We start from the raw sequence: 16,398 nt of genomic DNA, 5'->3' as shown, positions 1-16,398 counted from the left end.
TTGAAAATTGAATGAAGCGAAGAGGCTTTTGTTCACTTCGGCATCCGAGTGGCTCTATATGGAATAATTTAACGGCAGAAGCTCTTATCTCCATACGCTTAAGAATATAATTTTATCGCTTCTAAATGGTGAGAAGAAACAAAAGACGGGCAATTAGCGCAGAAGATCGGAGGCATTAAAAGAGATTCGTCAGGACGAAGGGAAAGGTGAGGTGGTTTTTAAGTTGTGCGGAAAGATGTGAAAATAATATAGGAGTACTGGAGGAAGAATTGGGAGAGAAAAAGAGGTGGTGAAAATGTAGATGAATGACGCATTGTGAGATGAGAGACTTATAAGAGTCTTGGTATCGCGAAATAAGACGAGAATGAGAAGGGTCAGGTAGGAGAGAGAAAAAAGTATGGAAATTTGGATCGAAGCAAGGAGATGGGGGAAAAACATAATTTTTGGGAAGGGAGAAAGATGAAAAAAAAAGAACTACCACGTATTATCCTTCGTATTTAAATCGAAATTGGAAGCTATGACGTGGTAGAAAGGCTCAAAATAATAACAATGAAGAGACTTAGTGATTTGCACATTTCATTTAGCATAGAACGACCGGTTTAGGCTGTCAAACAATTTCAAAGTACGTTGAAAAACATGGAGTGGGCAGGTTTATACAGTTTTTTTCAGGAGGAATTTGTAATATTTCAGGAGTTGGTAGGGGAGACAATTTTAAGCATTATTGTACTGTAAAAATTGAACTCTTTAGTTAGTGAGATATGGCAACGCAGACATTTTTTGAATGCTTTCAGCAGATACCATGATAACGTTAAATAACGTTATGTGCAGTGATGAATGGGACCTGAAGCTGATTTTGCTGGAAAGTTGTTTCTTTCCCTTTATTCTATCCACAAAGAAAATTATAACTTATTTTTACAATGGACTACGGATAATAGCATGCATTTCAGCCACCGGAGTGATATGCAACAGCAATGGAGCTTGACACAAGGGAGGAAATACAGATTAATGAATTCACCACAACTAAGCTACAATTCAACACACATAAGCTCTTTGTGTACAGCATAAAATGAAAGAAACATATCTCAAGCACATTCAAAACAAGTTCCAGATCCCTTACATCGTTGCACATTACGTTATTTAGCGTTTTCATGTTAACTGCAAAGTGTATAAAATAAAATATTTGTATTGCCATAGCTAGTAACTAAGGAGTCGCGAACCCATGTCAATGGAACAAAAAATTCTAAAGATTTTCTCCTCCAGCACCTCCTAAAACACCCTTTACAGATTAACAACTTCTCATAGTATATATAAACCTGCCCTCTCCATATTTTCGAATGCACTTGTAAATAACTTGACTTCCCAAACTGGTCGTTCTATGGTAAATAAACTGTGGAGGTCACAAATTCTCTTCATTGTTATCCTATGTATTCGTGACACGCAGATAATTACGTTACACTGAAACAAGTTAACCAAATATTATGCACCACACACGCTTGATGATCTTGGAAGCATTAATGGGTTGCCGGAAATAAAGTAAGTTTCATTAAGAATTAATTCATTAGAAAAAAGATTCATGGTTATACACAAGAATATAACCAGAAGTTACCATTTACTTTCATTGATTTAAATTTTGTATTACAGTAATTGAATAAAAAATTACAGCATTCCTGTTGGGAAGGAAAGATTCTTGTTCACCGATTTTTTCAAAGAAACTGTAAGCAATATGAAATGGAAATTCAATGGGTCGTATGATTTTTTCCAACAATAAATCTGCTATCATCTATCTTGCAACACTTAATCACAGTGTTGGTGTGCCGTATAAGGAGAGATTTACTGCAGGGACCCAAATCCAGCATCTCAATTGCAAAAGCCAAATTCACACCCAAAAATGTGCACATACTCATACATACAACCAAGACAACATCCTTTGTGAGGGCTGAAGGGAGCCAACTTAAAGCTTCCTGGTTGACAGCCTGGGATTATCCACAGACCCGGCTAAGAACAGTGGAGAATATAGGGGGGCATCACAGGGGTCATCGCTCCCAAAGTTTTATCAACATTTTTTAATATTTACCAGTCCAATAGTATTTATACCATTAATTGTCTAAAACTGTTCAATTTAATCCGTTTTTAAGAATAAAAATTAAATTATTATTGGCTCCAAAATGGGTATTTAAAAAGAATTTAAACGGGAAAAAGCCTCTTCCGCGGGGTTTTCCATACTTCCTAGACCCAGGTCAAGACGCTCCAATTTTCATGCTTAATCCGCTCCTGCTAAAGGATGCCTGGTGGTATGACGATGTACGCAAACAAGCGCTCTGAAAAAAAAACAATCACACACAGATTCACTCACACACGAGAATGGCTTGTGGCCCCAACACTCCAGAAAAAAAATTGCTTCAAGAAGAGCACAGTCGATGGTCAGAAGGGGACGAGGAACAGGTCGAATAAGTATTTTGGCGCACAAAGTGGCCCTCTTCAGCAATCTGAAAGAACTAGCACTTGTAACAATAGGTTGAAAGTGAAAAGGACGGGAGGACAACTGACTGCCGTAAAATAGCCCAGCAAAAAGTACTAATTTTTTAAAAAACACCAAAAGAAATAGTAAAATTTTGAAAACAAAAACGCTTTTGGGACATCGCTCTGCCGTTTCATTATATGCTTCATATAAAAAAACAAAATACGTCTTTCCTGTGGATCCTCCGTATTCATGCTGGCCAACAATATTATTCCCGCTGAGAATAAACCAATGCTTCCGAAATCCCCCTCATAATTCTTGTTATGTATTTTTTTTACGACGAACAGACGCTAAAACCATTCCGAGGGAATAATTTATGATCGAATACTGGGCACGAAGTGGGAGTCGTCAAGAGTGGCTGTCAGTTTCAAGGGTGAGAGTAAGACGGTTATCTCACACTTAAGCCACCTTTTATGATTCTCCGGCGTCATTTCCACGCATTGCAGCGAACCTCCAACGCCACTTCTCTCGTCTTTGGCTGTTGTCTCCCTCTCAAACCTCGCGGTGACAATCGCAGCCGCACCCTCAACCCCTTCCAAGAGCACACTACACGCCTTAACCCTTTCGCACCCCTTAGCATCTCTCTCTCTCTCACAGCGTCCATCAAAAGCCTTCCTCCTCCCTCATTATATACTGACATAAATAAATAAATACATTCATGTACTGCTCTAGGAGGCTGAAATCCTTTAGAACATAGAATTTAATAACAAGTTGTGCATTGACAATAAACATAGAGGTAACAAAGGATTCATAAAACAATGTGAATTTTACTATGAAGATTTTCACAATTTTTATCAATGTTGTTGGTTGCTTTCGGGAATTGCTGTGTGGGTAACATTTTCTTACTCGACGTTTCACTCCTCCTTCAGGGAGCGTTTACAAGAGAATGGGAAGAATGGAAAATGGAAATAGAATGGAATGGGAGCGTTTTTTTGCCCATTCTCTTGAAAACGCCCCCAGTAGGAGGAGTGAAACGTCGAGTAAGAAAATGTTACCAACGCAGCAATTGCCGAAAACAACCACCAACATTCAAAACAACATGAAAATAACTGATTTCTTCTTCTAACAGAAAATAAAAATTAAACGTATCCATAAACAAATAAATCAAAAAACTCAGTTGACAATAGACTTAGGAGCAATCAAATATTCATGCAACAAAAAAAAGCTCAATTTCCTCGTCTGACAGTAAATGAACATAAAATGTATCAATGAACAAGTTAATCAAACAATTACAGAAAAAAATACCTCTGTCAGAATATACAGGGTACTTTTCGAAAGTAATGCAATTGAATTTCCTGCGCCGCACCTATCTTACTACTAGCAGTAGGTGGAGTGGACGCTAAGCTTCTTAACGATACCGATTTCAGTGGTCTCCAAGCAGTGGATGCGTTGGGACGTCAGTCATTGTAAACCTCTGCACATCACCTATGTTACGGAAAAAATAAATCGCCAATCGAAAAAATTTTAATCTGGTGTAAAACTGAAGAAATCCCTTGAAGAGACAAGCAAAATAATTCGTGAGGCTTCGGGGACTCTGCTTTGTTGTAAATATTTCAAGTGAAGCTCGGTATTTTTCCTGTTTATACAAATTTGTTCCACAGTTTTGAGGCAACAGCTGTAAAAGATTTTTCAACTGTGTTTGTGGGGCATACAAAAAACTCTTGTCGTGTTACTAAATTCGTGTTTTTACTATTTGTGAGAAAAAGATAAATCAAATACATAAAGCTTCGATATTAGAGGACATTGAACATGAAACATGCCATGATGTATTTTCTAGGATTTCTAATGTATTTTACAGGACATAAGCGAATTTACGGGGAGGGGGGCACGTGCAGTCGTGCACTCTCCAGTCAGCGCTCGAAAAAAAGCATCCCCGAGCTGTAAGGGGAACTATCATTATTATATTTGTAACTTATTAATATTTTCATATTAAAACTTCGGTATCAAAATAAAAATAATATTTCGTTCCGTAAATGTTGTGATTTTTTTACATCTCAAGTATGAGAAGATCATTTGGCTTTCAGACCCTTGAGCCCCCCCCCCCCCCCAGAAAATATCCTGGATCCGCCCTTGTACACTGATTCCTTCTATATCTCCTGTAACACTAACACATGAACTTGTCAGCCAACCAAGAAAGCTTAACGCTGTCATTTTGACCGCAGTTCATATAATCCTTAGTAAAAGGGTTTACGAGGTGTGTTAAAAAAATTACGGGAATTCCTATTTTTTTTTTGATTTTTTTTCTGTTTCCTATTCGATATCAAACACCAGGTAATCCGTTCCTATAGATACCATCGGATTCAAGTTAGAAAATACAAATATTATCGTCTTATAAAACGTGGTGTATGGTGTTATTTTAATCGTGATATCGGTGCTACTTTAACGACAAAATAATTGATGTTCATTGAGTGGCACGCTTTCATTAGGCCCATCCTCTGCTCTGACTTTTGTATCTCATTCACTAGGGAAAATATAGGAAATAATAAACTTGGAGTATTGATTGCATTCATACATTTTATACATTCATACATTCATGTTGTTCATTGTATATTCTTCACATATTCATATATTCAACTTACATAATGAGAAAAATTACTATTAAGCATTGCATTTAAAATGAAAAAACTGCCGTCGTAGCCAAATTGTCTTCTTTTCGGAGAGGCATGACTCATGACTTACAGCCTGGTCCTCGGCGGGCTGATACCTGTTCTCATCCCCGTTGATGATCGGTTAAGGCAGTCGAAAAATCGATTTAGGAAATAGTTTTTTCTCTTCTAACTTGCATTGGCATTTGCATATCCTGTCTTCGGACATATTAATTTTATCCAACTGTTAGTGCAACTCAATAACCCCGTAATAAATCAAGTTACGTCAAGTTAAGTTGTCGTTAAGTTGATGGGGTTCAAACTCCCACCGAGCCATTCCCCAAAACGCCGCCAATAATTCGCTTCAACTTGCCCTCTAAAGAGGCCACGCCCATTTCCTTCCAGCCTCTCCCCACTCTTGCGGAAACTCCGTCCCGAAAACCATTCTCAGGATTTCTCCTCTCGCGAAAGGACTCTTACCCTGCCCTCCCGGTTCAAACTGCCTGAGCAACAGCTGCATTCACTCGTGCGCCATCAACGGCCTCTGATTTACTCTCACTCCCCTTCACAGCCTCCCAACCAGAACAGCCTCTCCCCCAAAGTCCCTCAAAGTCATCTTTTTCTCTCTCATGCGATCTCCATCCTTCCTTATTCCCTTTGTTTCTTTCTATCTTCTGCGTCTCAGCACTTATTCCTACCCTTCCTCGAACTTTCAAGACGTTCCCATAACAGCTTAACTTGATCACTATACTACGTTACCTGGCGTAACAATGCAGTTAGCGAATTTCAAGACAAATAGACAATTTTGTCAAACTAATTATTGTCCATACTCGATTAAAAAGATTTACAGTCGTGCGAAAATCCATAGAGAAAAAAAAATCATTCGCGTTGCATGGGATTCAAACTCGGATCTTCCGATTTCCGGTAGAGTGCTTTAGCCAGTTAAGCTCTTGAGGCGTCATCCTCCTCTGTGGAAATTTGAGGACTGTAACGGACAAGCTGATATGGACTGCTGAGCATGTGATGTGACAAGCAGTCCAAATCGTGCGCGCAGCGTCGCAGCTATAGAGCAAAGCTCAAACTATGAACACTTGTTCGTTTTTGCCTAATTTAAGTGTACCGGGTTTGCCTAATTTAAGTGTACACGTTGATAACTTTACGGAGTCACCCGCACAGTAACTTTACGGTCGTTGTTAGCCAACATAAAGCCGTTGGCGGCGAGGCAAAGTCCTCACTTGCCAAACTGAAGGTCGCGGGTTCGAGTACCGCCTGCGTAAATTTTATCAACTCTGGGCATTGCTGTGTGAGATTGTCGTTCATACACGTTGATTCTCCAGATGCGTAAAGCCTTTAATCAACTGTTTTCCAGGTGATGAGGATAAAGAAATAACTTGATAAATAAATAAGCTCTCATTTAACCCTCGAGCTGGCGCGCCTGATATTTTACACGACGGGCGCGTGGCGTACTTTGTTCACGATACATGCATTTATATGATAACACTCGATTAAAAAAAATTATCTTGTTAAATTTATTTTGTGAAACAGCGAAGTCTTTTCTCAACCTTTGTGCAGCAAAATTTATCTTTATTTGTGGAAATAAGTCCAAGCTTGAACATTTATAGGTTATACAGATATAAAGGTACACAGGTGGTACACGGCTGGTCGCGCGGCGTAATTTATACACCACGGGTGTCGGGTTCTTCTTGCTGATCTAAAATAAAATTCCAACAGTACCTCATGCTTTAAAAACTCACGCTACAGAGAGGCAAAATGGCATTATAAGAATACACGAGGCCACTCAACAAAGCGAAGCATGAGGTACACGGCCGGTCTCGCGTCTTACTTTGTACGCCACCGACGTCCCGCATACCGATCTAAAAATAAATTAGCTACAATACTTCGTGCTTTGAAAACACGCACTATAGGTAGTCGAAGTACATTTTAAGAATACATGAGGCAATTTTGGATCAGAATGTACGTTAAATGTCAAAATCCTTTGGTTCCGAAGATTGGCGTACTTATACGCCGGCGCGCCCCCTAGAGGGTTAAGGCAATTCTGGTTTCCCATGGGGTTAGATCTATCGTAACTGCCGATATTTCGGGACTCGAGTGGACAACCATCCTCTAATCTCATGATTTGCGAGGAGCGATTCCCAAGGAGCCCTAAAGATGGACCCCAACTCGATGCGAAAACGAAACGTCACCAATCATGAAAAAACTTACTCGGAGAGAAACCCGAAAACCCATGTAAGGAAAGAATGAGGCAGTGGGGTGGAAATGCCTCAGACTATACACATCAGAAGCTCTTTTTGTATTTTTAGACTCTATACAGGGTGGAAAATAATCGTGTCACGAAATTTTAATCATGAGCGTACACAGCGAGGGGCAGGAGGGGGTAGCTGCCCCCCCCTAGAAGCAAAAATCGCAAATGTCTATAAGGAAAATAATATTTTTTCAAGCAAATAATTTTAAAAACTAATGAAGAGCTGTCAGTTTCCTTAAAATGAATGTTAGTTTCATTCACCTTTTCCATGCTTAAATATTACCTGTAACTAGAAACACCATGGCTTGCCCCTCCTAGTTTTGATCCTGGGTACGCCCTTGTCCTGAATAGCTGATGCCAGTTACAACTAAAATTAACAATGATGTTTAAATCGAAATGGTATCATTTTTAAGCTGCAGAAACCTTTAATTTGTCCTGTTGCCAGATAATCAGGACAACTCATAACTTCGAATGCTTAGCCTGCCGGAGATGGTGATGTATCCAAGACATCTGGCAACAGGGCAAACTTGCGGCCAATCAGAGAGCTTTGCATAAAGTTTCTGTAGTTTAAAAATGGTGCGTTGTCGACCTAAATATCATCAGTAATTTTGGTTTTTACTGTCATCATCTATCCAGGGTTAAAATTTTACCACACAATTTTTATCCACCCTGTTTAAAGCTGAAACCTAAAAAGGAGCTTCTATTGAGTATATTCTGAAGTCTTTCCGCAGCACTAACTCAATAATAGTTTTTCGGGTTGCTCTCTGGGTAAGTTATCTCATTAATAGCGACGTTTCAGTTTCCTCACGAGTCGGGATCCATCTTTAGGGCTAATTTCCTGGAGGATTTCTATTCGTGTACCCAGAAGATGGCTGTCGACTCAGAATGCGAAACGGCGCACAGTGGTCTGAAATCGGAAAAAGCTGGACAAAAGTCCAAAATTGCGTTTTTTGAGGTAGAGACTTGAAACTTGGCGTGTATACTCACAAATAGTTGGTGATCACGGTATAATAAGTTATTTCTCCTATATCTAATCTGTTACTGAGATACAGGGGATCAAACATGACCAAATTTCCAAAAACACGCCCGATCTCGTTTTTCTCCGAAAAACTTCGGAGTTAAACTGCTGGTAGAGTTTTTGAAGGATTTTAATGCAGTAAAAAACGTTATATTCCAAAAATATGGTACTTTATCTACATTTTCCATTATTTTTTAACTTTTTGGTTAGTATTGCTGCAGTATAATGTCGCAAAATGGCGGACCCTTTTTTCTGGCCAAATTTGACATAAAGTAGACAATATCTTTAGTTTAAGAAAAAACATATCTCCAATTTTTCCTCAGAGTATTTAATAGACATCATTTAAGAGAATGGAGCAAAAATCTTTGAAAAAAGTTTGCCCCTTCATTAATGAACGCGATTTTTCGATCGCGCTGCACGTCCCGGCTCCGCGACACGGGGGCCTAGAGACTCGGGGACACCGTTGGATATTTCACTTTGTTTGGAACTTAATTATTTAAAATCGTAATTTTAAGCACACTATACAGTCTCTATTGACCCAAAATACTTAACTGAAGACATTACTAGAATATTGGATCGATATACTTGGTTACTGAACGCCGTAACTCTGGTAAACATGCTTTGGTTTCGAAACCTAACTGAATCATTACACTTTTTCTTTCACTACGGAAGCACATTAGGAACTGGTGTTACTGTGCGGCGGCAGTTGTAAGAGAGCTTACACAATGGGAAACTGCAATGGCCTTTAATGAGGGCTTATGTTGGTTAACAACGACTCTAAATGACTTAACTGGAGTAAAAGAAAATTTTTCTGTCTATAGTGACTCTTATAATCCGAGAATAATACTTTGCATAGAATTCACAATTATTGCGCGGATAGGGGTGCGATAGTTGAAAAATTTTAGCTATCTGTCCGGGATGATCATAAATTGACAAAAGTTCAAGCTTCTCATGAAATTAATCAGTAACAAGAGAAATGGGTCTATTGATTGACAAAAATATTATCGTGAATCGTGAATCATCTTGATTTCAAGATTGATATATGGTTTATGCTATGATTGCAGGAATTTATCATGAATTGATCTCGCTCATAATGAGTCCAGTCACGTCAAGTTAAGTCGATTTTAACGTGGATTTATCCTTTATTTCCCAACCAACCCTTACACACCATTCACGCTGCAATTCTAATGATGAGATGGCCATAACTGGAGAAAAGATTTTTACAAAATTATTCAATAACAAGAAAGATAAAACTCGAGTGAAAATATATATAATCTTATCTATCGTAATATTGTGAATAGTTTTGATTTCAAGGTTAATATTTACTTTGTGCTGTACCTTCAGGAATTTTTTACTCGAGGCATTAATTGATCCTGCTCATTAAGAGTTTAGTTACGTCAAGTTAAGTTGTTGTTAATGGGGCTTCATATCTTTTTTTTCCAAACCCAAGCCTTGCACACCATTCATGCTCCAAACCTTGTGTGCTCTACTTGTTCCATGACAAAAAGTCGGGCACACAAGAATGGCCATAAGTTGAGAAAAGATCAGGCTTCTCAAGAAATTAATCAGTAACAAGAAAGAAGAGTGTCTTCAGGACCAAAACATCGTGAGTAATCTTGGCTTCAAGGTTGATACGTGGCTTGTGCTGAGATTGTAGGAATTTATTGATTGACATTTCAATTGATAATGCTCATAATGAGTTGAGTTACGTCAAGATAAGTTGATGTTAAGGCGGCTTTATAAATTCCTTCCCCAACCCAACCCATACACACCATTCACGCTGCAATTCTGATGCTGAGATGGCCGTAAGTTGAGAAAAGATCAAGCTTCTCAAGAAATGAATCAGTAACAAGAAAGACAAGTGTCTTCAGTGACAAAAATAAGGTGAGTGATCTTGACTTCATGATTGATAAATGGCTAGTTTCCTTTTGCATGAATTTATTTATTGATATTTTAATTGATCATGCTCATAATGAGTTGAGTTACGCCAAGTTAAGTTGTTGTTAACGGGGCTTCATCCCTTTTTTTCCCGACCCAACCCTTACACACCATTCACGCTCCAAACCTCGTGTGCCCGACTTGTTTTGCGGAAACGACCCTTTTTTGAGGCATAAAACAAGCAGTAAAACTGTCCGAAAAGTGTATCCGAAGGGTCCCTTCTCGAGAACAGTCCGCACCCGTGGATATTGCCGATAAAAATATACCCTTTATATCTTACTCCTTCCTACACTCCGGATACCCCACCCTTACTCCTCCTTGCTCCGATGGCCGGAATTCCTAATAAGCTCCGGGAGAAAATTTTCTCAGACCCACTTATCCACGCGAAAAGACCTTCCCGCTGCTGGTGTGTTTTTCCTTTCTTCCGCGATTGCCACGGTATTCGTTTTGAGTGTCGCTCTTTCTTTTTTTCATTTTATTCCACAACGCCGTTCTAGTTTTTTTGGGGTGGTGGCGAGGAGGGCGGAAGAAAGGTCGAAAAAATCAAAGGAGTCTTAACCCCTTGGGCCTGCGAGGCTTAATTTACGCGTTTAAGGGGCCCCACTCAGAGAAAAGTTCGTTAATTGAAATAGAGTTAGGTAGATGCGTGGAAATGAAGTTTGGAGATAATTTACAGTGAGCGCCCCGTGATTTTTTTTTGTTTCATTCCTTATAATAAGCCGAGCCGCTTTGAGAATAGAGCTTTTTTTATTTTATTTTTTTAAGGAGACAGGATGTGTGCTCCGAGGATTGCGGCCAACAGCTCTGCGTATGGTTTATGGCTTCTTTTTATCCGAGACAAAACTTTTCTCTCTTTCTCTCTGCGTGTGCTGCAGAAATGGCTCTTCGCTGATACCCGCGTTATTTATTTAAGAGCTACTGCTGTAAATATCTTGGCAAACTGCAGCGAGCGTTTTTAAGCTTTAAATCAGTTGCGTTAGCCGTAAAAGCCTTTCTTGCAGATCCAGCTTTAATGATGCCGATAATGACGGCGAAGTATTTCCTCCTCCGCTCATAGTAAAAACTGTTTCAGAAGGAAAAAGAAAACAATATACCGTAGCCCTAATATTAAACTCGGATTTAAATTAAACGCGATCGAAAATCTTGATTCAGTACCCTACTTTAAAGATATTTATCTACGTATAATAGGGCTACGATTTTCTAGGTCATAGGATTGATTGACGTGGGATTCAATTTGTAAGGCTTCCGGTTCCGTCATTTTAAAGGGCGGGATCTGCTCGTTTATTTTCAACTGAAATTCAAGCGGCTGAGATTAAATTTACCATCAAATACACCGTATTACTTCCTACACTTTTTATTACTACATCAAAAACCTCGCTAAATGAAATATTTTCCTTACTTGAGATGAAAATTAAACTAGGGAAATGAAAATTTACTGATAAAGCAAATATTTGGAAGAAATAGCTCCGGTAACTTTTACTTAATTAAAAGCATAACGATGGCGAAGTTCTAACAAAATGTCTCTGAAATTGGGCCGGTTTGAGAGAGGTATCTTAATCAAAGTGTAATAACATTAAAAAAGTAAAATACGAGCAAAATACAACCATTGTTTTGCAAATTAATGCTTCTTTTTCAGTTTTATGCACTTTTGGTTTTTAAATTCAGAGTACAACAAATTATTCGGTTTTTCTCAAAAAGAGATGAATCTATTTCATGTCTGAGATAGAAATCCTCGATAAAGCTGACTGAGATTGATGCCTTGAGAAAACTAGGGTGCTTTGCATTATCTGTGCTATAATGGGTGGCAATATCCTGAAAGTTAATATTTTTTGCACCAAGCGCCGTTAAAATACAGCGTCATAAAGCGGAGTTCCCTTCTGCTTGCCAAATATGGTTCGATTTTGGGGTTGAATGGGCAGGACAGAGACTTAAAATATTATTGGCAGTCAGTTGAATGATTTTCCCCCAAGTTGTTACAAATGGTATACGAATGGAAAAGAAACGTGAACAAACAGTGAGTTCCATACTCGTACTTAAAAAGTTAATTATCGTTTGTTTAAGAAGTTAGAAAATATGAAAATTTAAGGTATGAAGTTTATGCAATGGGCGTATTACTATTAATCAAACTCTAGTTCACATTGATTCACTCATTTAATTATTAAAAAGCAGAGTATGAGAAGCATTTATGAAGAAAAAATGATACCATAGGTGATTTGAGACCACAGGTGAAGAATTTATAATGGATACATCACCATTTTCGGGGAGGAAGACTGACGAATTTTTAGTAGCATACCCAGTATGAAAACAAGTATCCTGTTGAGAAATTAAAGAAAACTCTGTTCAACCAATTAATGCGGTTGAGATTTTTCAGCTAACAACTTTTTTCAGATAATAGGTACTGTGAAGAAATAATTTATTTTTAGAGTGATAATTTACATTATATGCAATTCTGTTCTTTGTCCTTGCTTTACGTGCGAATAAAATATAGAAATTCACCACACGATACCCTTTGAAAAAATCTTGTATAATATAATATTAATAATATTAGGTGCGCAGCTAAGTTCCCGCTGCTTGTTAACAGATGGCTCTAGCAGTGATGACTGGTCGATTTTGACGTATCGGAAACGTCACGAATCAAGCTTATTGTTAGACATTTGGTAAACAAACCGCTGGATAACAATGGAGAGTTTTTTTTAAGCGACATATCATCCTTATTGTTGCGTGCAAATGTCCGAGTTTGTTGCCAGGTTACCGCCATTTGCGGGGAGTGCTTATTTTCTTCTTTCATTCGAAGAAAACAGATGCTGACGTGCATCGAGAGCTCCAAAACGTTTACGGAGATGCTGTTCTAAGTGAAACAATGTGCCATGATCGCTTCAATGACGGTCATTCAAATGCTGACGTGGAGGAAGACCAAAAACTTTCGGAGATGCTGAATTGGAAGCATTGCTCAATGAAGATCAGTACCAAACTCAAGAAGAGCTTGCTTATGCATTAGGGATTACCCACCAATCCATTTCCAAGCGATTGAATGCGTTGAGATTTATGAAAAGGCAATGAGCTTGGATTCCTTAAGATTCCAAGTGATTCTACAGCATGACAACGCTCGACCCCACGTTGCAAAACCCGTTAAAACCTACCTGTAAACGCTCACACGGGAAGTCCTGACCCCCCGCTGTATTCCCCAGATATTACGCCGTCCGATTATTACTTGTTCTGTTATATGACACATGGTCTAGCTGATCTGCAGTTGCGCTCCTACGAAGACACCAAAAAATGGCATGATTCGTGGGTAGCCTCAAAAAAGAGCACTTTACCGTTACGGTTTTGGCCTCTGCCACATTGATGGGGAAAAGTTGTAGGTAGCGATGGACAATACTTTGAATGATTCATTTATAACAATTTTTTCACAATAAAGATGTATTTTCGTTCAAAAAACAGCGGGAAATTAGTTGCGCACCGAATACCAATAAAAATAATATTAATTTAATAGAATTACAAGGTTTCGAGGCTTCATGATCATATTAAGAATGTAGTGAGTTTGAATAGGGTGTTTCACTAAGATACGAAATCGTACCTAATTAAAAATAACACAATAGATGACAGGGAAAGAAAAGTTTCTACGAAAAAAATCGTCCTTATTTAGCCATTTCCTCGTAAGTTTAAATTTAGGAAACGCGAAAGTTACCTCCCACTTTTCATGGTTTGGTGACGTCATGAGAGATCTGGTCATTCAGTCATTCAGAGAGAGCCATTCATTGTACTAAGGAATCGCTTACAAGTGTATAAACAACACCAACAAGGGTGATGCCCGGGAGTAACTAAGAAGCGATTACGCGGATGGCGTGAATTTGTGACGTCACCCACTTATCTGCTTAGGGTTCAAGATCGTTGAATTTTTGCAGCGAATAGCTATAGAAGTAGTGGAGGAAGAAAAGAAACGGTAAAATACAGATGTATTTATTTTTCAAACACTACCATAGCACCCAGGCTAAGTGAAAGTGAAACAATGTGCCGAGTGTTGAAGGGCTTATTTTTTTCTCCTTAGTGGATTTTATACTGTTTTTGGAAAAAGCACGTCAAAAAACAGTTTGTCTGTTACATAATTTTTAGTAGAGAAATACGTACTCAATAAAACCAGAGTTGCCAAAGAAATTTCTGCCAACCATTTTCCATTCACGCCATCAGTTGTGATAATTTGAAAATAATTTTCTGCATTTAAATTTCGAACGTGTACCTGACAATAAGTTAACGAGCCTATTGTCTAGAACTAGAGGGCTAAGTGTCACACAAACATTTCCCTGTTTTATCAAAACTACTTCATTTCATAACAGCGATTTCTATAATAGGTGGAATCGCATTAGTTTGCTCGATATTCAGTTGACTCAAGTTTGACCTACCAGGATTGTACTACTTTTTTAATTAAAAAGTTTGAATCAAAACTGGGGAGGAAATCGAAATACACAGGCAATACTTACACAACATATCAAGCTTGACAGACTTCTCCGAGGGAATAGCAAGTTTCGTGTTCGACGCTTGGCATTTCAGCGTTGCGTTGAGGTGACTCCTTCGTAGATTCCGGATCTCCAACCTATTCATCGGTCTTCCCGGGTGCCTCTCTTCGTGGATTCCACTGACCAGTTTATCCTGAACGAACCAGGACACAGTCGGAGGAGGTTTACCTGAAAAAGAAGAGGGAAACCTCAGAGAACAAAATCATTGCTCTACCCTAAGGCATCCTATGTACGAGGCATACGATGATAAATAATGCTGTAAAATAAGGCAATTTACATCTATGAAATAATAACTATCGATTAAATTTGACGTCAATGCCACTATCAAGTCACTCATTTTACTAAAAAAGTTTTTATTTCATTAACCCTCACATGAATTTACGAATTTAGTTACGTCGTTGAATTTACGGCGCAACAGCGTTATTTCTTGTTATTATCTTACAAAGTTAACCTTAATTGAGATGTTTTCTGATTGATAATGGTAGTTACATCTATTAACTTCATTTCTTACCGTGTTTTTCTAGGTTTAACCCATTATTGTGGAAGTTATAGCAAAAAATCATGAACGTTGCATGCTTTTCCTTTTGTTGCCGTAGTGCTCTCTATTTCTGTTCCCTTTGTCTGTTATTTTCAAATGAAAGTTTAAATTTCATGTGTAGCTGTTGTTTTAAATATTTTTTCTGATATGCAGTGCTGGACGAACTCCACTTCTTAATGTTTACATTGTCTTATTTTTTTTATGCAACTCAATACTAAAAATGATGATCGAATAAAGTCGTATGTGCCCATGTGATATAATTTTGCTTCAAAGCGTCCACCCATATTATATATTTTTGCAAGGTACATAGAGGGCTAAGTTCTTAAACGTTAATAATCGAACAGGTGTCAAGATAAAATTATTCAGATTGATTGCCATGAGAAGATATTCCCCTGGATTGAGATACGAACCATGTACCTTTGAAATTCCGGGCCAATGTGCAGGTCCAATAAGGATACAAAGGCAAGTAGGCCAAACATCTTGCACCATTGAACCTCGGTAAAATTTCCACAAGAAACCTGTATGGCGCAGTGTTCTGCGCAGAGGCTCGGAAATCATGGATAAATATTCTCCTCAATTGCAAATGGAACCACGTAACTGTAGCGCAAATTGCTTTGATATCTAAGTTTATAAATTTCCTTGGAAATTTCGCCGAGGCTAATATAACTGGATATTTTGTTATTTTTACCATAAAGATCGTGAAGTTTTATGGTCAAGATTTTCAGGTATGTTCCGTTAGGATCCATCATGACGATTTCTTATTACGGCCAAAATAAAGTCGCGGTGATCTGCATTCTTTTTAAGCCTGCATTTCCTTGAGTAAAAATGTCAGTCTATTCACCGAGTTATATTAAATTTAATTTTTTTACCATAATGATCATGAATTTTAGATGAATGTGAATTTCAATATTGGCAAGAAAAAGTTGATGCACACATAAAAACTTGAAACGATTTTGCTTTGCTGCAGATAGAACATGGTATGGTCTAGTCTTGGTATACTCCGAATATAAGATATTTTTTGTAC

General features: G+C 38.3%; 1 protein-coding gene across 1 annotated transcript in view; it reads right to left on the bottom strand.

The window, feature by feature from the left end:
* The window catches only part of LOC124162589 (nephrin-like), a 345,009-nt gene that overhangs the window by 108,002 nt on the left and 220,609 nt on the right, over positions 1-16,398 (bottom strand). Inside the window, exon 5 of the mRNA XM_046539169.1 lies at positions 14,801-15,004. Within this exon, the coding sequence (XP_046395125.1) occupies positions 14,801-15,004 (204 nt within the window). The remainder of the gene's footprint in view (positions 1-14,800; positions 15,005-16,398) is intronic.

This window comes from Ischnura elegans, chromosome 7 (assembly GCF_921293095.1).
Source record: "Ischnura elegans chromosome 7, ioIscEleg1.1, whole genome shotgun sequence".
NCBI classification, from domain to species: domain Eukaryota; kingdom Metazoa; phylum Arthropoda; class Insecta; order Odonata; family Coenagrionidae; genus Ischnura; species Ischnura elegans.
The sequence above is the reverse complement of the archived record's forward strand: the minus strand, read 5'-3'. Positions and strand labels throughout refer to the sequence as shown.